This window comes from Apium graveolens, chromosome 5, assembly GCF_009905375.1.
Source record: "Apium graveolens cultivar Ventura chromosome 5, ASM990537v1, whole genome shotgun sequence".
In the NCBI taxonomy this organism is placed as follows: domain Eukaryota; kingdom Viridiplantae; phylum Streptophyta; class Magnoliopsida; order Apiales; family Apiaceae; genus Apium; species Apium graveolens.
The window spans coordinates 317412135-317434006 of NC_133651.1; the positions used below are offsets into that span (position 1 = coordinate 317412135).

At 32.7% G+C, this 21872-nt stretch overlaps 1 protein-coding gene and 1 long non-coding RNA gene across 4 annotated transcripts; one reads left to right on the forward strand and one right to left on the reverse strand.

The window, feature by feature from the left end:
* The first annotated feature begins 4 nt into the window (after window positions 1-4).
* LOC141659607 (uncharacterized) lies at window positions 5-927 on the forward strand. Its single transcript, XR_012549815.1, has 2 exons — window positions 5-430; window positions 511-927. It is a non-coding gene; the product is annotated as an uncharacterized LOC141659607 (long non-coding RNA).
* On the reverse strand, window positions 834-9817 carry LOC141659606 (uncharacterized). 3 transcript variants are annotated; one of them, XM_074466569.1, is made up of 8 exons: window positions 9032-9817; window positions 4729-4820; window positions 3846-4546; window positions 3006-3076; window positions 2744-2833; window positions 2422-2616; window positions 1500-1593; window positions 834-1385 (listed from the first exon to the last, which is right to left on the reverse strand). In XM_074466569.1, the coding sequence occupies exons 1-8, from the start codon at window positions 9419-9421 to the stop codon at window positions 1198-1200; spliced, it is 1821 nt and encodes a 606-aa protein (XP_074322670.1). In that variant the 5' UTR covers window positions 9422-9817; the 3' UTR covers window positions 834-1197. The 3 variants fall into 3 exon arrangements, with proteins under 3 accessions (XP_074322670.1, XP_074322669.1, XP_074322671.1); XM_074466568.1 differs by having other exon boundaries at window positions 834-1388; XM_074466570.1 differs by lacking the exon at window positions 9032-9817 and adding an exon at window positions 6103-8983 and having other exon boundaries at window positions 834-1388.
* Window positions 9818-21872: the final 12055 nt, after the last annotated feature.

Here is a 21872-nt window from a genome sequence, read left to right on the forward strand (position 1 = left end):
GCTAGCTTATGCTAACCTCTTATTTTCCCAGTTCGGTTATTGCTCACCCCGAAATTCTAAACAAATCCTTCACAAGTGTAGCGTCAGCCACTAGGTAGGATATGAACATTTGAAGAGAACGATGAGGTCCCTCGATGTTAACAATAGAGCTACCCCTTAAAGAGATCTATAGGAAATTTATGCTAAAGGAGCTCAAGCTAGGCCTCGAAACATAATAAAGCTGGCCTTCACCCATTAAAGAGACATTTTACAAAGCTCCCTTACCATTGATCTTTCGAGGCACTAGAAAGCTCAAGATTAAGTGGCTCTAACTTTCCACCGGAGAAGTCGGGCATGTTCAACACTGACCTGGAAATGTATCAAGGTATACGATATCACCATATGTCGGAGAAGTTGGGCATGTTCAACACTGACCTGGAAATGTATCAAGGTATACGATATCACCAAATGTCGGAGCCTTGTATTGGATAGAGAATAAATGAATAATAGAATTCCTTCTGAAATCTGCAGGTTCAAGCTCTAACTGAATTTCTAGGGAAAAGAAGGAAGAGACGAAGATGATGACTGTTTATCCATAAATTAGTAAGAATTTATGGATAGACAATCATACAACATTTCACAAGCTCAAGACAATGAAACCCGATGACAAGCAAGTCATATAACATTTTCAGAAGCTGACTATCAGTTCTAGCTGCCCAGGATTGGTATTAGCAACTAATAACAATAGCTCTACCTAAGTAGCTCTTGCATTCATCAGCTATTATCGAAAGAGCCCCACGTCTTAGTCCATGTTGAGGCACTTATACCAACACAACAGTCTCTCGGGTCTTAAGTAAAAAACAAACAGTTACGGACTCGAATCTGAGTCTCGTGTATGTATCACATGGGAATATTGTGTATATAAATATAACAAACTGTTCTACTAAACCCCAATTAACCAATATGTGCGATAACAACCTCCCAAATTCTAAACTCCACACTAAACCCTCCAAGCCCAATACATAGGAAAAACTAACTATGCAAGGTATGCAAGTAAGATGAAGACCATAGGCTGTCACAGAAGTCCATCCTCGAGCCTAAATTTCCTTGTGGAAATCAATGTAAAGAAATTCCAGCCAAAGAAGCCAAATCTTGCAACCAATTTCTATGAGTTTTCCAATGCACTATATGTACCACATATCTTTAGCTGACGACGCTTCACCCACGTGATCCATGCAATGTCTCACTTGATTTATCCAGGTCCGGATGTAAACCTTTTGATGTTAAATCATTGATCATAGACTGTGCAATGTCCATATTCTCTCTCAATTTCATATTGTATTCAAACAAAACTTGAAGTTGCTTTTGGATTTCAGTTAGGGTTACGTCAGAACCAGCTTTATATTCTGCTAAAATAAAGCAACAAGAATATTTAGAAAAGAGTTGAGAAAAAAGAAATATATGTGGCAAGTAGCAAACTTGAGAAAGATGGAGCCCCAAACTTGAGAGCTATTAGATACCTAATGAAGGTGGTGGAGGAAGAGGAAGGGTACTACCCCCAGCTGTACGAATTTTATCAGCTCTGACATTCTGATGCACCTCCTTCCTCTCAACCTGAAGGTCAGGAGAATATAATATTAATCATGCACCTTAAGTTAAAAAATCTATTTTTTATAACTTTGTTCTAATACGTCTCGATATACGGCACTTCTGTTCTAAATTCTAGGTGCTCGTGTGAAAAATGTTGTGAACCTCAGATAGTTATATAGTTTTAGTTGTCAGCAATTTTCACTTCTAGAGTTTCTAAGTGTAACCTATCAGCTCAAATTTATTTGAGATTATCCACCATAACGATATACTGAAAATTAAGTAATTTTTAGTAAAATAGATAGAGATAAAATAGGGTTGGAAAATTAAGATACAAAAACTTAAAGAGAAACATAGTGTTCACTAGAAACACAATGAAGGATCAGGTAATCTTTCTGTTCAGAACCCAGTCATCCAGCTATCCAACTTGCAATTTTTTTAACCTAGGAACCAAAATTATATTGATGGTACGTGTACTTCATTTCCATTATGACTGCTACTTTTAACGGGTTAAAATTACTAAGTCCTCCCAAGCCTGTTTAAATCTCAACAAGTCAAACCTAGGCCTCAAATCCCGAAAAACATAATGAATATCTAAATCTAAATTAATATGATGTGGAATCTACAGATTTACCATATGAATATGATCATGAAAAATGTATTAATTAAATAATTTACATAATTTAAAATATTGACAATAACTAGCCCTTGTAATAAAAGGTTTATGTGCCTTGTATTATTCTTATTTTTATTTCGATTGTTTATCAGTACATGTTAGCCGAAGAGTGCTAAAGGAACATAAAGTTTAGGCAGTTTGGCACATATGTTTGTGTGGTATGTATAGAAAATCATTACCTTTTCACTGGGTAAGGTGACTTTTCTATTGAAGCTAATTGTGTCCATTTTGATAGGCAGCCTTTTCTTTTGTGACGATTTTTCTTTATGAGAAGAATTCATCTTCATCCCGGTGCAACAAATGTCTGTGTCGAGACTTTTATAGTTGTCATCCAATGAGCTACAGTTCCATGTGTATTTCACATATTTTCTCAACTAAATGACAAAAAAGAAAAACAGGATTCATTTCCTTAACACTTAATTAAAGTAAAATAGTTAAGTGTTGGACATATACGTCCAACATAGTAGAGTACTACCAGCAGGCTCAAATAAGAGAGCTTACTTTATTCCAGTTTTTTTTAGCTTTCTGTTTACTTCTGATATTTCTCATTACGCTATCCTCATTGCGGAGCTTCTTGACTCTGTATTCACACTACAAACAAAGAGTTGGAACAATAAGAGAAAAGGGAGAGATGTACATAAACTATTACACACAGTTGTTCAAGATGTAAATATAAGAGTAGATAATAATAAGGTGACAATCGACATAAGGGGTAAGGGAGAGGGGACAATGTGCATAAAATTGAAGATATGATAAACCATACTTGCACCAATAAGAAGAAAAAAATGCCGACACTAATGCAATAAAGGCCACCAAGATCTGCAAGGAAGCTCACTGCATTTAAAGATAATAATATAAGAGTCATTTTATCAGAATGTAATTGCAAGGGACGACTCTAGAGCAATATTATTATATGCTAGTACAAAAAAGTATAAATCTGTGCTATGCAAAGAGACTAGTAAGATGATTTTAAAACCACCCAGACCATTGTAGCATTTGTGTAAGGTTTCTTCACATAAGGCAGGGAGTTTGCATCAGTACTTAAGTTTCAAGAGCTGAGTTGCTAGAGTAGCTTGAGAGTATCTACTGAATCACTGTAAAATATCGTATACTACGTACTTGTTTTTACTACTCTAACGTTTCAAATTTTCTGAGTGCTAAAGTAAAATCAAATTCACTTAGAAAAGGAAACTATATTAAACAATTTATAAATCGCATTGAGAGCTTAAGTATACCGAAAACCATTAAACCAAAAAATATCTACTTAATCATATATTTTACGCTTATGGAACTTTTCACTACATTATAAACTTTGCATTTTTTTAATATATAATTTCAACCAGGGTAACCTAGTACACAAACATCTTCCTCACAATTGATTCCTTATCATAATTTACATTTTACGTGCCATCAAATTTTAAACAAAAGATAAATTGATCAGATAGGAGCTTCACTAGCATCAATTTCACAAGACAATTTAATGCCAGAAAATTGATCCTCGGAAGTCCATGCAGATAAATAGGAGAATGAACCAAATAGAGAATTTTATTTTACTAAATTTACACAAACTGGTAAATTTAACAGCTAGAATGAAGTTGCTCACCAGGCCCCATGATTTTTTCATCATCGATCTCCACGACATAAGCAGACAAAAAATTGATAGAAATTGTGACATTGACCACTCCAGCGGTAGAGCTTTGAAGGGAGTCCTTGAGCGGATTTATCTCACTGTTATATGAACCAGGAAGAAACTCATGGAAAAGAGGCTGGATGAGTTTCAGATCATGCAAATTACGGTATATCCTAGGAAACAAATTAAATTTCAATATATTTGGATCAACTCCTCTGAAAGTAATTGGTTTATTATCCATATTGCTTCCGTTCTTTAATGTTCCACTGACTAAACTCATACGTTTTTTACTGGCATGATCAGTCATGGTGAGATTAAATTGAAAACCAACGGCACTTGCTGGGTCATTTGGACGATCAACAAAATTCCACGAGATAAACGTATAGTCTTGAATAAGCTGACACTTGATGCATTTAAAAACTATAGTTGGTCCCATGGTTGAGTTATGACAAGAATAGTTTACAAAAGTTGACAAAGGCGCAACCCTCTGGGCAATGAACCCTGGACTCCCAGTAACTAAATTACCAATGCCAAGAAAATGTGAACAACTCATACTAGAAATTGTTGTTATATTGAATTCCATATCATTGTTGAAGGAAGCCAAATCAGGGGAATTTGTTGCTCTCATGTTATGCACCTCAATACTTCTCTTTGAAAGAAATTGGTAGAGCAACCTGCAATAAGTAAGCATTCCGATCACTTCATGTCTGCAATTTATATTTTTCACCACAGAAAAAGGGGGAAACGGGGATGAACTTGGATACAAAAGACATTATAATCTAGTTCATACATATCATACTACCGAACTGCAACTATATATTGCTAATTGGCATAAAAGTATATATCAATCACTTACGTAGCAAATAAACCAATAACAAGGATCCAACTTGCAATTGAGAGGGTTCCTCCAAGCTCTGTTTTACGTTTCACAACTACCTTCTGGTCATCCTAGAGAAAGAAAAAACATACATATAAATAGGTTATCTTAAGCTATTGAGTGACAATCAAACTCCGCTGAAAAATTGAAGTATTAGGAACTATTATGTGCATCATTCTACATATAAGAAAAAGGACATGACCTTAATAGAGACATTAAGAATATTAGGGAAAAATCATCAAATTCACAATATTTCTGCCTTTCCTAAGAAACCTATTTCTAATTCACATCACTTCCTACTCAAGCATAATCTAGCCATTGCAAACTAAGCCTGAGAACTCGGTGCTTTATTAACCTAGTTTGGTACATTAGACAGCAGACCCATTAGATAAACCACCTCATACTTAGCAATATGTCTGCTACTAATGATGCTCTTGTTCCTATTTTCCTTGGAACGATTATTTTATCAAACAATGTCAGTTCGCAATATAAATGAAATAAGAACAGACAACACAATCAAGGAGTACAAACATTTAGATCAGCACTAAAAAACTAAGATATCTACTAGGGAGACTGATAGTCCCTAAAGGACCTCCAGTAGGAATTCGTAAACCTTAGTATATCCATGAACAAAAAGAATATGCAAGTACTACTTTTCATTTTTTAAGGTTAAGGTAGACTTGAAAGCACCTTAGAAGCTATATGAGCAGGACCCTCTATTATTTGTTTTTATCATAGTTTCTATCTTAATTATCTTAAGAGCTAACAAGCGCATGCATAAGTGTTAAAAATTGTGTTTTCAAAGAACTGTAACCGAACTTAAATAAAGCCGAAGTTCAAATAGGCTAGGTTCTGGTTGAGTTTGATTATACTGATGTAAGATAGGGGTTGGAAAAAGGTAAAACATAGGATAAAAATCTATCTCCACATAGAATTGGTAGTGACAAATAAATCATCATATTTAATAAAATAAAAATCATATAATAATTGTCAACTCTGCTAATAGTAATGATAACAATCGCTTTAATATCACTTATCAGGTATCCTAACTTGGAGAACATCTCAAATCCTAGATAAAAGGAGAGAAATTCTTTTATTATTAACTAATACCTATTATTTATCTATTACCATATATCTAAAATATTCTTCACTAGAATAATATAATATAATTAGCAAATAAATAATTTATTTTATGCTCCTCGCCATTCTCCTTTGGACAAAACTCGACCACGAGTTTTATAATAACCAAAAATACTGAACATGACTCTATATGAGATGGACATGAATGAAAGTCACTGAGATATATAATCAGGAAGTCGAGCATTGCGGAATATTGAAATCACAGTGCCGCACCTTACTTTCCAGTGATTTTGAAGCCATATAATCTTCTGAAATTTACAAATTTCCACATTTGATTGTTGACGGGGTCATTTACAATTAAGCCGCGAAGTCATGTACAACAAAGCCATCCAGATATTTGTCAGAAACCAAGAATGTGCTCGCTATTATTATGATAGTCATTTCTTTTGAAGCAATCAAATCTTGCATGGTGCATCCTTTTTCATTTTTTCAAATCCAAGAGTGATGTCAAGTAGTATTATTCTTTCTTATAAATCATCCAATTTTTTCAATCATCACATTATTACCATTGACATTCTTTATATCATCCAAAATATTCTATATATACTCAGGAGAAAAATATAGCATATTCAAAAAAATCTGAAGTTGCTTCATAGCGCATCTGCGCATGCTATTTCAAAATCAACTATAGCTAGTATTTTTTCTCCGTGACATGTGTCCAATAAAATTTTAATGGAATGCAGCAATACTAGTTTTAGAAGCACTCAAAACTTTTCCAGAGAGAGGCTGCAGTGGCTAAAGACGGTTTTTGTGGTTCATGACTGATGGTGACTAGCAAGGGTTTATGGTGTTCGGGTGGAGGAACAATGGCTCTTGATAGCAGTTTCTGTTGAGTAACCAGCTCATCTAAAACCTTAAAGTGTTAGAGGAAATCCCCAATAGGATCATATAGTTAACACTCCCCCTCACTCGAAGCCCATTTATGGGTCGAAGAGTGGAACACCGGCGCCCATCTTTGGGGATTGTCTGTCAGCCTAAGCTCTGATACCATGTTGAGTAACGAGCTCATCTAAAATCTTAAGGTGTTAGAGAAAGGCCCCAATAGGATCATATATTTAACAGTTTCTGATATATGGCAAGTGATGGAAAAGGGTAAAACATCGGATTAAAAAAACAATTTCCACGAATAACCGATAGAGTTACAAATAAATCCTCGAATTAATCCAATTAACATCAAATCATTATATTCATCTTTGCTAACAATAATGACAATAATTGCTTAAATACACACCCTAGATTTGGAGAACAAGTCAAATCCTAGACATAAGAAAACAATCATTTTATTATTAAGTAATATCTATTACTTAACTACAACTGTAAATCTATTATATTCCTTACAAGACAATATAATTATTAATTACTGAACATATTTATATATTAATTATAATATAGAATAATTAACAAGTAATTGAATTTGTTATGCTCTGCATCAATAACAAGCTCAAAACACATCCACCATTATAAGTTTATATTTCTAGGCTCTGCTTATTGCTCCTCAAAGAAATTGTTTTCCAATTTGTTAAAGAAAACTATGTTCGTATAGTAAGAATTTTAAATAGCTCTTATATATTTATTACAACCGCCAACTTATTTATGAACAAGCTCTGGCTCCAGCTCATTCAACCAAGCACAACTTGATTTGTAATAGCAAACTCTAAGTAAAACAAAGAAATATGTTGGTTTAGCTTCAAACCTCGGATAATTAGTTAACAAAAAGCTCAAGCTCCAGGTTTTTTATAAGGTGTGGTTTCAGGCAGTTTAATTCAATTAAATCCCTGTAAATATCCATATAACAAAATGTAAAGAGAGAAACTTAATATATTTTTCATAAGGAGTCATTCCAAAATTAAAAGGAGTAATTTTTGTTTTAAAATTCCGACTCTTTAATGATACTAGTTAAACCCTGTATGATGCACAGGTTCTCGTTAATATTTAAATTATCCAATTATATAATAATTTTAATAAAATATATTATATATTATCCATAGAACTTAACTCTATTTGTATAAATATATAACTATTATATATTTATAATAAAAATAATAAAATTATTAGGAATGAGTTGTGGTCATAGTTTAGAAGAATAGGCTGTCATAGTCACAAAAGACTATCTCTAGTAGTTGTAGTTTAGCAATTAAGTAATTTTGTTGGTTTATAACTATTTATTTTAATTTTTAATAACATTCCAGTTATTATAGATATAGGGGGTCGTTTGGTTCGGAAAGTGTTATTGGGTTGGAATGAGAAATCGGGTTAAGGTGCTATAGGGTTAAGATATCATTCTTGATATCATGTGTTTGGTTGAGTGGTGGAATAAATATATTTAATTAAAATATTATTAATTTATTATTTTTATTAATTTAAAAAATTAATATAATTTTAATTTTATGTTGTTTTGATTTATCGATTTAATTTTGTATTAAATATTTACAAAGAATTATATACAAAATGAAAAATATATTTGATTCTCATACCCATGTTTCGTACCCACCTCCCCACTAGAGTATCAAAAACCCATACCTTGGGGGTTTAAGGTATGAGTTTGGAAGATTGAATTTCAGAACCAAATATCATGTATGGGTTTTGAATGACCCACGTGCGAGTCCGCGACCCCTAGATAAACTAGTATCAAATTCATCTATGGATGGATGTAATAAGAATCAAAAAGAATTTGTATATATAGGCAACTATTGAGATTTACACCTTCTTGGCTTCTTTCCTATAAATATATTATTACATCTACTTAGCTTAAAATTTTTAGCGATGACTAGTATGATAATCTATAGAAAAATCAGATTTCAAACAATAATATGAAAAAAACAATCTAAATCGAGAGGTATGTAATGAAGTAATCAAGCAATGTGCAACTACAAGTCTATAACACAATCAAGTCTATAACACAATCAAGTCTATAACACAATCAAACCTAACGCAACCAAAATCGTAGCGGAAAAAGGCTAGACTTTAATTAAACAAAAATCAGAATAAATTAAACTCACAAACAACTAAGAAACCAATGCGGTGGTAGCTCTACAACAGTAAAATCAAATTAAGCTAAATAAATAAAATTCAATAAAATCGCAATTAAAACACAAATATCAATCAAGCAAAAAAACAAGACAGATAAGAATCCGGAATATACCAGCAAATGGCGAGTAGCGTACATGAAATCTAAGCGACTAATCCACCACCTAATCTTAAACCAGGGAGTTCTACCATCACCAAGACTACCGAATCGAGCTAAAAAACAGAAGATTAACCAAGTCAACAGCAAAAGGAGTGTAGTTTCAAGTAAAATCGCCTGCGATTGAGTAAACTTAGTGATCGCATTCAACGAAAACACTTCAGGAATTTTGTAGGAGTAGAAGTCCTGCTTATCGAAACCGGAATCGATTCGTGCCCAATCGGTGGCATCAGATTGAAATAGTGAACATGTTTTTGTAGTTGTGTTGTATAGGTAACCTGGATTACAAGCACACAGTGTGTTGTTGTATATGAATGAGTTGTTAATTGGACAATTAATGAGACTCATTGCTCCTCTCTCTCTCTCTCCCCTCTCTCTCCCTGAATCTATCTCTCTCTCTCTTCTCTCCCTGAATCTCTCTCTCTCTCTTCTCTCCCTGAATCTCTCTCTCTTCTCTCCCTGAATCTCTCTCTCTCTTCTCTCCCTGAATCTCTCTCTCTCTCTTCTCTCCCTTAATCTCTCTCCTCTCTCTCCCTGAATCTCTCTCTCTCTTCTCTCCCTGAATCTCTCTCTCTTCTCTATGTATCTCTCTCCTTTCTCTCTCTCTATCTGTTCCAATTGGATGAATCAGGAGGAAGGGAGAAGGAAAATAATCTGAAGGAGAAAAAAGACGAATTGGTATATTTCAAATTTTAAATAGGAAGACTTGTGATGTGAACGTATGGAGCTATAAATAAATTAAGTAGTAGTAGTGGTAATTTATCTAGAGCAGCTGCGAGCTGTCAGAAGGTATTATGTTCTAAACTTCTAACCAAAGTTACGTGTCACGCGGATGCCTGCTCAGTTTCCTTACAAAAAAACTTGGATTTTTTTGAAAAATACCTAAATGTAAAAAAATTATGCAAAAATACTGTAATTTTTTAAAAATATTTATAAATATCAAAAAACTATTTTTCAAAATTTTTTTGTAAAATACGGTTTTTAGCAACTTAAATCAACTGGTTGTAACATTCGGCGAGTTTATGCAACTACCTGCAACCAAAAAATTTTATTCAACTAGTTGCATATCTTGTTGATTCCGTATTTTTGCAAAATAAATAAAAAATAGTAAAATCACAAAAAAAAATTAGAAAAATTATTATTATTGGTAAATTCTCAAAAATCTTTGTCTTTCTAAACAACGTGAGAAGTCAAGTTTTTCCTTATTTATTTCGAGTTTTAAACGAGTCGAGTCAAAATCGATTACGTTAATGACCAAATTTTTATTTTTCAAATTCGATCTCATAAAAAATGAGTCGAGTTTTTAATAATTGCCATTGAAGAATAGCCCGAAATAAGTTGAATCAAATAATATCACATTCTGATTATTATAATCACTATAAATATTATAAATGGAAATATGATAGTAATAATATTATTAAAAGATATATTTATTTATTTTTAATAGAATTATTACGATTATATAAATTCTAGAAAAATAGTACGGAAATGTTAGTCACAATTTCGATAAATTTGACCGGGGAAAGTCAATATTTATTATAATGTGTAAAATAATTTTACTTGTTTTTATAAATCAATGACTGTCGGTAGTGTGTGGCCTGACTAGATTGGGCTGGGCCACAAAAGCCCAATCCATGTATGTAAATGAATGGCCTGTTGAGAAAATCAATGATTCAGGGATTATAGTACATTTCATCATATTATGGGGGACGAAATTTTTAGAACTTTTTAACTCATTATTTAATAGCATATAACCCGTACGATGCACGGAATGATTATAACACTTATTATTTTATTATTTTTTATTATATAAAAGTAAGTTATAAAAGATAATAAACAAAATATAATAAAGACGTATTATTGAAATTAATGAAGTTAATATTTTGTATATTATGTTATTTATGGATTCTAATTTTAGATAGTTAAAATGTTAAAAAGTTCCCCTATCTTGACATGATATATTGGTGTATATGGATGATTTGATATAGATTTTTCTTAATTTTTAATTAATTTTGTTATATTAAAATTTAAATTACTAAATTTAGTTAAATAATTAAAATAGTACATTGACTTTAAAATAAACATTGCCCTTCAGTAAATATACTATAGACCGGTCTAAATAAATCTGTTATATATATGCCCGAGGTGTTGTTTGAGGGTGGGGCATGACTTATGATTGAAGTAGGATACTGGATTTTTAATAGAGTTTGTGTACGTGTTGAATACATAATTAGTTTTTTCAATAAATAATGTAAATAATGGGTCTAATATTTTGGAAGGTATTACTAATTTTTTTTGGAAGGTGTTAATCAACCGACCAAACGAAACCATGTTTCGCTTATAATAATATAGTATAGATGTTTCAATACATTTTTTGTTAGTAAAAAAAATACAACATAATAAAATATAATAATATATGTTTGATGATATTTTAAACTATTTACTTTTAGTTGAATCTATAATATAAATATCTGAATATAATGCGTTAGTTCACCGAACTCAGACCTTATAATTTTCAAGTAGTTTAGATGTTACTACGTCACTCTAGTCCGAGGTTAATTTTATTTATCCAAATATGTTAAAAATTTGTTAATTCTGACCGTGTCACAATAACAATTTCTCTCCAAGTCTCTGAGTACAATTCAGATAGATCGAGAGAGAATTATCAAAAAAAATAACAGATTTAAGAGATAAGAGAGATATGAGAGAGAGGGGGGATATGAGATCTAAGAACAATTCTTTTCATTTCTTAATTGCTAAGTTTCACCACAATTCTGTATTTTTACAAATCGTAATGTAACAAGAAATAAGCAAAACATAATTTCCCGCTCTGTTCAATTTGACAGTAGTTCAAAAATTGAAATCAATTTCACTCCTTCAGTGAATGGATAGAAATACCCTTTCTCGTATAATATAACTCCCTACTCCTTCAAGACTTGTCCTGAAGTCATAACATACTAGGTAACGGAAGTAGGAAATTGTTGAACAAAAACAGCAGCATCCTCCCAAGTTGCTTCAGAGTCTGGTAAGTCGTGCCATTGTACTAAATATTGAACTTGAGCCACATTAAGGACCTTCTGAATTCGCCTATCAATAACAGCTCTAGGAAGCTTGTCAGTGACAAGCTGAGGTTGAGAGACTGAGGTGGGTAGAGTAGCAACCAAAGGAACCTTCCCATGAAAAGCTTTAAGCTGAGAACATGAAAAACATCATGAATTCCGACAGAGCTTGGCAGTTTGAGTCTATATGCAACTTTGACAATCACAGTTACCACCTGAAATGAACCATAAAACCTGACAGCCAGCTTATGATTACTTCTATATTAAACTGGATGTTGTCTATAAGGTTGAAGTTTCAACCAAACTCAAGCACCAACAGTGAAATTCCTGTCAGATCTATGCTTATCGGCCTGAGCATTCATCCTTTGTTGAGATTTTTGCAACTACACCTTAAGATGAACTAAAACATGTTATCGTCTCTGCAGACCTCTGTCAACTTCTGGATTCATAACTTCACAGGGCAAGTAAGGAAAATGAAGTGGTGGAGGATGACCATACACTAATTCATAAGGTGTCATGATAATGGAAGTCTGAAAATGTGTATTATACCACCATTCAGATAAGGCTAACCAAGAAGACCAATCCTTCTCATTGTCACTTCACAAACACCTCAAATACCTTCAACCCATTCAAAGATATGTTATTTATTCTGATTCATCCGAAGAGAGTATAAAATACCTTCAACCCAAGTATCCCTTATATAGCTGTCTTTAATCAGATCTTTTAAGTTAGAAGTAACCACAAAATGGCTAAACACAAGATCTCATATCCCTTTGCTCTTGATAAAACATCAATTGTTACATCTTCTTTGCCACTCTTGTATTGAATATCATAGTCAAAAATAAGAAGTTTAGATAACCAGAATTGTTGGAAAGGAGTTGACATTTTTTGTTGCAATAGCCATTTTAAACTTTTTTTATCAGTATTGATAATAAAGTGTCCACCAAACAAGTATTGCACCCATTTTTGAACTGAAAAAACTATTGATACTAGCTCTTTCTCATAAACTGATAATTTCTGCCACTTAGGTCCTAATGATCTACTAATAAATGCTAAAGGATGACCTTTTGTATTAAAACAACACTAATCCATCCCTTAGACGTATCAGTTTCTATGATAAATGGTTCTTCAAAATCTGGAACAACTAAAACAGGAGCAATTGTGCCAATCTAAGATTTTCAAAAGCACATTGTGCTTCTGTAGACCACTGGAATGCTCCAATTTTTAACAAATCAGTCAAAAGCTTACTGATTTAAGCATAGTTTGTAACAAACTTCCTGTAATATCCTGCGAATCCTAAAAACCCGCTCAACTCTTTCACAATACTAGGAATCTACCAGCTACTAATTGCAGAGAGTTTATTGGGATCAGTCTCAACTCCATTTGTTGAAATAAAATTTCCTCAATACTCAATCTTACTAACATCAAAGAGACATTTACTAAGCTTAATATCATATGATTCTGGCTCATCAATTTCAAAATTGCCTCCAAATGACCCCAATGATCCATAAGATTTTTACTATAGACTAACACATTATCAAAAAATACCAAAACACATTTCCTGAGAAGAGGTCTAAACACTGCATTCATCCATCCTTAAAATGATGCAGGAGCATTGGTTAAGCCAAAAGACATGACCAAAAATTTATAGTACTTAGTGTGTATTTTGAATGCAGTTTTAAAAATATCATGTGGATGTAGCCTTAATTGATGACATCCTGTTCTTAAATCTAGTTTAGTAAAGACTGTTGCACCAGACAACTCATCAATGAGCTCATCAATAACAGGGATATGGAACTTATCTTTGATAGTTTTCCCGTTGAGCTCTCTGTAGTCAATACATAATTTCCAATTTCCATCTTTCTTGCCCACTAGAACAACTTGAGAAGCAAAAGGTGAAGAGCTATCTTGTATAATCCCTCTCTCCAACATTTCCTGAATGAGCTGCTCAATAATGTCTCTCTGTTTCAAAAGATGTCTATATGGCCTTATATACACTGGATTATCACCTTCTTTCAAAGGGATTTATGATCAAATGCTCCTCTTTTAGGTGATAAATCCTTAGGTTCAGCAAATACAGTAGCATATCTCTCTTTTAAATTCTTTAACTCTGCACACTCCTCTGTAGTTTGCACTTTTGCATCAACTTCCAACTCAGTGTTTGACCATAGCATTGAAGACAATGTTTTAACCTAAATGAAGCAGCAATGTGTAGCCTTTTTGTATCATCTTGAGAGATGGTTGTCCCTCAAGCACCTTGATTTTCTTATAAGGAACCCCTTTTAATGAGATTGGCTCATCATTGATGATAAAGTCTATTTTCATTTTTTGAAAATTCTAGTAAACTGGTCCTAAAGTTGACAACCATTGAATAACCCAAAATCATGTCACAACTGCCAAGAGAAATTAACATAACTTTTGCTTTGAACTCCTTACCCCCACAGACCAACAAAATTTCTTACAGACATGTTACAAACAACATGATTGTCATCTACAACTGTTATTTCCCAAGCTGTTACTTCTTCCATTGCACACCCCAACTGCTTTGCAAAATTAATATCCAGAAAATTATGAGTGCTTCCTGAATCCACCGATATATGCACTATTTTTTCAACAACATTTCCCTTCACTCTCATAGTCTGAAAGTTCTGGTTCCCTGTCAATAAATTTTCTAGTATGCAAGGTTCATCATCATCTATAATTTCATAAAAGTTTCCTTCTGGATGTTCATCTACTTTTTCTATATATCAGTACTTGCTGACTCTCCTGGTACCTTGACTATAAAACAGTTGAGGTTCTTTGAATTAATATGTGTGACCTCTCTCATAAGTCTGATCACAATAGTAACACAGGCCTTTAGCAATTTTTTGTGCCCTCACATCAACAAGAATAAACCTAAAATTCCTATTAGTTCCTTATACAAAATTCTAAGCTAGCTTGGTTTGTGGAGTTGGTAACAAAGGGTGGTGCAGTGTTCTCCAGCAATTGCATGGATTGGAAAGGTTTGGCTTGGATAGTTGAAGTAAAGGGCTTAATAACTCTATATGACACAACAAATGATTATTCCTTCAACCTTGCATAATATATTGCTTCAGTTATATTAGTTGGTTTAAAGGCCTTAACAAAAGGTTTATAAACAATAGCCTTCAATATACCTACAAAGCTATTTAAGATATAAGCATCTGGTAACACGTGATTATGTTGCAACATGAGTGACTTGACATTTTCAAAATCATCAATATAATCCTTTAACTTTCCATGTTGTTACATTTTATTAAATTGTTCAACTATCTTACTAGCACTATTATCCCTGAACCTAACAAACAAATCAATAATAAAATCATCTCATTCTACCATTCTCCTTGCAGCAAGATAACTAGTAATCCAAGTTCCTGCCTTATCAATCATGTATAGTGGGCCAAATCAACTTTTTGATCATTAGCAATCTTACAAAACTCAAAATAAATATTGCACTTTTTTATCAAAATCGCAGGATTACCACCATCAAATTTTGGAAAATCAAGATTTTGAGTAAACTTAAAGGATCGATTGGTACCTACTTCATATCCATGAATCAAATTTTGTTCTCGATTATGAGTTTTTCCATTATTCTGAAAAGTGTTTGCTCCTTTCAATTGAGATTTTACCTCATCAATTGACTGCATCAATCTTACCAAAGTATCCTCCACTCGCTTATTTTGCACATCTTGTCTTTGGTTGTACGATTCTAGCTTCTTATCCATTACCTTGACGTGTTCTTCCATTATTGAAGCTTTTCTCATTCTAGCCAGGGTACAATCCCTAATTTGTTCTTCGTTTTCGATCTATTAACCTGTGAATCGTACAACCCTGATACCAATGATAAAGGTTAAACAACATCTACTAACTAATGAGTACAATTCGGATAGATCGAGAGATATTTATCAAGAGAGATTAATAGAGTTGAGAGATAAGAGAGAAATGAGAGGGGGAGAGAGAGAGATGAGAACTAAGAACAATTCATTTTATTTCTAAATTGCTAAGTTTAACCACATTTTGTATTTATACAAATAGTAATGTAACAAGAAACAAGCAAAACATAATCTCCCGCTCTGTTCATTTTGAGAGTTGTTCAAAAATTGAAATCAATTTCCCTCCTTCAGTGAATTGACATAAATACCCTTTCTTTTATAACACGAGGTATCGAGATATTAATCAGTAGATGGCAGGATTAGACATCGAAAATGAGGAAAATCAAAAATTCATATTCAAGGGAGATGTTGGAGAGGATGTGAGTAAGTATGAACTGTTAGTGTGTGTGTGTGCCCTAGAGACAACACTATTATGTTTATGTTATGAGACATTTGGATTATTAATTATGATTCTATGGATTATTCTTTAGTAATTTATTATATCTTTATTTTATGTGATAAAATGTTAGATTAATAAATGTCCTCGGAATATGATATATAAATCTATATCTCTAAGTAAGTGACTTAGAAATGAGATTATGTGAATAGTATTGATATTCCTAAAGATCTCTAGTCAAGTATTATTGTTAAGGGACGATAATAAATACGTTGAGACTAGTGTGTTTTTGACTGATGATCACATCTCATTGATCAGAGGTATGGTGATACTAAATCAAAACGCAGACACATGTATTAGATACGTGGTGCTGGATTGACCCGTTGTGAGATACTACATGTTTATAGTGTCATAAGTTAATCTCACAGTGATAATGATATATTGGTCTTTAGACCCGAAGTCATTATATTTTTATACGAGAATTATTATACTTTGATACTATTGAAAGTTATCCTTGACCGAGTAATAATAAAAGTAGACATTGGGTATATTATGAATCGTATGAGAAATATGAATGATCTAGATGGTATTTAGCCCTCCTATATTAAAGGATTGGTATTATTGACCTCTTGATTGAGTAAGACTATAAAATGCATGGTTGTGCTCATATACTGATTTGTTCAATAGTTTACTCATTGATCAAAGAAACAAAGATTAAATGTTAACATAGGATGACACAATGCATGCCTCGATTTTGATCTATAATATAAGGCTAATGGGATTATATTACATTGTACATTATTCACGAAAGATTTAATTGAATCACCAATTATTATTATTACTTGGGTAGCAATGATGTATTACTAGATACCACTCATAGTTTATATTTTTATTATTAGAAAAAAAAATATTGTCAATGTAATAACAACCTAAAGGATCACATACAAAGAACGTCTAAAACGGAGTGTTATTTAAATTATGAATTTAAATATTTAATTATTATTAATTCAAATTTAATTATTAAATTAATTAAGTGAGACTTGATTAATTATATTAGAATTCGAATTTAATAGTAATATAAACCTGAAATCAGAATGGGTCGTTTTTTCAGAATCCCATTAGGTTTAGGGTTAGGCCTTAATCTCTCTCCCCTATATATACATTAAGATGTATATTTTAACGGTTACTAGTCACATTATATTTTTGAGAAAAAACCTAGTAACTCTACATCTTAGAGAGGCTAGGGAGAAAGAGAGAGAGAGTGGGGGGGAGAGAGAGAGAGCGAGAGAGAGAGGGGGGGGGAGAGGCAACCAAATCGGCTAGTACCGGCTCCAGTGATGGTTGGCCGATCAGACGTTCGTGTGGATACCTTGGAGAGCAGATCTTCGCAAGGAGGGATGCTGTGATTCATCAAGATCATAACTTCCATTACAATTATACGGAAAGCTTTATCAAGGTACATGATCCTATTCTCTATAATTATCCAGTCATTATACATAGATCCTGCGGTAGGGATTCAAATTTTTATTTTTCATTGGGTTTTATGTGCCTCGAATCCCTAACATGAACTGTGTTCAGTTGGTCCTTTTCTGACAAAGAAGAGCGTCAATGTAAGGGCTATGAAGTCTAAAATGGCGGATGTGTGGAAATCGGTAATGGGAATCAACATCAAGGAAATCGAACCCGACATTTTCTTGTTTCAATTATATCACAAGGAAAACCTTAATTAGGTTATCAATGGCGGCCCATGGTCGTTGGTAATGCCATGTTAATCATTAGCACAATTCCGATTAGTGAAAAACCTCAAACAGTTCCGCTTGGACATCTGAATCTATGGATTCAAATTCATGAACTACCAATAGGGTTAATGTCGAAGATGGTAGGAAAACAATTGGGTAATTTCTTTGCTAAGTTTTTAGAGTACGATACTAAAAATAATAATAGCATATGAAGGGAATGTATGCGAATTAAATCAGGTTGGATGTTAGAAAACTCCTAAAAAAAAGAAGAAAATCATGAAAAAGAATGGGACATAATTTATTATCCTGTGTAAATATGAGAGGTTAGGAGATTTTTGTTTCACTTGTGGGATGGTGACACACGCATAAAGGTTTTATAAGAGGTTCATTTATTAAAGAAGTGGCAATGACACTAAAGAATGAGGGGGTTGGTTACGTGCACCGCCGTGTAGAGTGGTCGGACAGGGGCAGAGCAAGTGGCTCAGGGATGATGGAGATTCAGTACGGGAAACTTAGTTAGGAAGGGATAACAATCGAGCTGAATTTTTGGAAGGATAACAACATAATCAAGGAAATGTGGTTATTCAAAAGAGAGTTTGTAGGGATATGACATAATTTCAAGAGGAAACCAGTTGACTGTAGCTAATCATTGTCAAACAACAACTCATACGGAAAAAGGAGGGAATTTAAATTACATAGATGGGTCTGAGTTGTAGGAACCAGATGGGAAAAATGTTGAAGAAAGGAAAAAAAAGTGGGATATATGTTAATATAGACACAAAAGATGGGTTCAAAGACACACAAATAGAAGATGCTATTTCTAATACATATTTTTGAGCATCCTTTTTATCTGATTTGGCTAGGATTGCAATGCAAGCTAGCCTGCCCAAATGCATCACGAATAATGTTATATTAGCTTTTGAGCTTTTAAATCACATGAAAGGAAGAATAATGGAAGTGGGGGGAAGTGGCCTTACAATTATATGTCAGTAACGTGTATGATCGTATGAGTTGGGGGTATCTACAGGGCGGGATGCATGTTATGGGATTTTGAGGAAAATGGGTTCAATGGATGATACTTTGTGTCACGACAGTCTCATATTCTATATGTTTAAATGACTCAAACGTTGAGTTGGGGGTATCTACAGGGCGAGATGCGTGTTATGGGGTTTTCAGAAAAATGGGTTTAATGGATGATGTTTTGTGTCACGACAGTCTCCTATTCAATATGTTTAAATGCCTCGAATGTTGGTGTAGTAATTCCTAGACGAGGGATCAGAGAGGATGATTTGTACTTACTTTTCTTTTTTATTTCAAACTCGGGAGTAAGGAGTAAGTGATCAAAACAAAAATAGCCCAACGTTAAAAGGAGTAAACTGCGAAAAGTTCATTCTTTTAAAATGCTTTGCTTTCCCCAACGTGATTGAACGGTTAGCAGAAGAAAAGAAAAAGAGAGAGGACCATTTGGGTATATGCGGATATAAAGTGATTCCAAGTTTATGGCAGAATAAAATAGACTCTTAAACCCCATTGGCTCAAAGTAGGAATAAAAACAACAATTAGTTAGGTGTGAAACATTTGATTTTTATTAAAACCGCATCAACTAAATGAAAGACTCAAGGGGTCAATTTAAGTAACTAGTCTTCATAATTATTCTATTTATTTTACATTCAAGCTGTCATGATTTGATTTTCATTTTTTAGTGGGAGCAGATAAAAGGTTGATAAATGTAGTACTCTTTCTCTTTCTGCTTCGTTTGAACTGTTTCTCGACTTTTCTGTCCATATCTCAGGATGCATTGAAGGTATAATAAAAATTACTCTCTATATCTCTCCCATTTGTTTACACTTTCCTTTTTGGAATGTTTATACCAATTGTATACCTTTAAAATTTTTCCACAAATAGTAATTTTTTTTATAATTTTTAAAATAACCGCATCCATTACTTTACTTACTTTTTTAACTTTCCTCCACTACTTTATCATTTTTCTTAAACTCCGTGCTCAACCCAAATGTAAACATTTGGGAGGGACGAGGGAGTATCATTTTTAATTATTTTTTTTGTAAATAATAGTATGAAGGGCTTTTTTGAAAAATACCCAAGTCTAAAAATATTTTTGCAAAAATACTATCATTTTTTTAAAAAATTGCAAAAATACTTTTTAATTTGCAAAAAAACTATTTTTCAATTTTTTTTTTGCAAAAATACGGTTTTTTGGTAAACGGAATCAACTGCATGCAATCTTTGACGAGTTTCTTCAACTAAATGCAACCTTAAATCAACCAAAAAAAACTTTATTCAACTAGTAGCATATCTGGTTGATTTTGGTTTATTCCGTATTTTTGCAAAAAAAAATCAGAAAATAGTAAAATCGCAAAAAAACTTAAAAAAGTGAGTATTTTTAGTAAATTCTCTAGTATGAATTATATATTTATATTTAGAAAGAAAATTTTAAAAATTATTATTTTAACTATATAATCAGTTCAAAATACTTAAAATGAGTGCGGAAAAATCAAGCGGACTCCCGAAAAAATAGAAGAGTACATGAATTTCTTATTGTTGGCTGCTAGCCCCCACCCACATTTGTTTGTGTATAAAGTAACTGCTCCTGTCTTGATCAAAAAACAAGTGAATGTTACTTTAGTCAGTTCATTATTTGGCGCTTTATTCGTTAAGCAAAGGCCAATCAATATTCTATTCTATTGCATGATATGGAAACATCAAAGAAATTGCTTATTATGTTCTTGTAAAGGTTATCTAAAGTTTTTGAACACTTATCAATTAGTTGCTGTGAACGATTTTTGCAGTATACCGTATACTATTATTTTTGAGTGTTAATATTGGGACTATTTTTATATGTATCATGAAAATCATATACCGTAAATAAATACTGGTTGGTGTTGAAGTTATTTTATGAAATTTATATTTTGAGATGAAAATATTAAAAAAAAAAGTGATTGAAAGTCTATCCGAACTTACAAAGTTAACAAGAACATATTATACTTTTTTTTATTGTAGGTAACCCGCAGAATTAAGGTAAATCGTATTTAAGCGACAGATTCTGACTCAGGAACATGGTTGTAAAAATCGGTAATAGGTACTAATTGGTTTAGGTACCAATTAGAGATTAATCGGTAAATCGGGGATTAATCGGAGGGATTAATCGGAACAAAAATCGGATATATTTAAATATTTTAATAATATTTAATATATTTACCTTATTTATTATGAAATATATAATTTAAAAATATTATTCGGATTTCAAAAAACAGATCGGCTAAATATTTTTAAGGATCAATCGGGGATTTTTAAAAAAATCGGGGATTTTTAGAACACTGCTCAGGAGACATAATTATAAATACCCCTATTGTGGGATTCGAATCCGTGATAAAAAAGATAGTTATCATCTTTTTAACCAACTGAACCAATTTTTGCGGACAGAACAAATTATACTTCAAATAACTATTTTGAAATTCTGATTCCGGCGTGTGAAACAAAAATTGATTAAAATGGTGACTAAAGAAAAGAACCTTCAGATACATAATGCATGTAGGGCATGTATTATGTGAAATGTTGACTGTCTTTCTCAAACTAACAATAGGCCAGGGTTAATTATTTTCTCCAATAAAAGTGCGTGTTTTTCTTTAGATGTCCTTATATATGTGTGGCTAATATGTAAGTGGTGACGTTCTTACGTATCATTTGGTTGATATG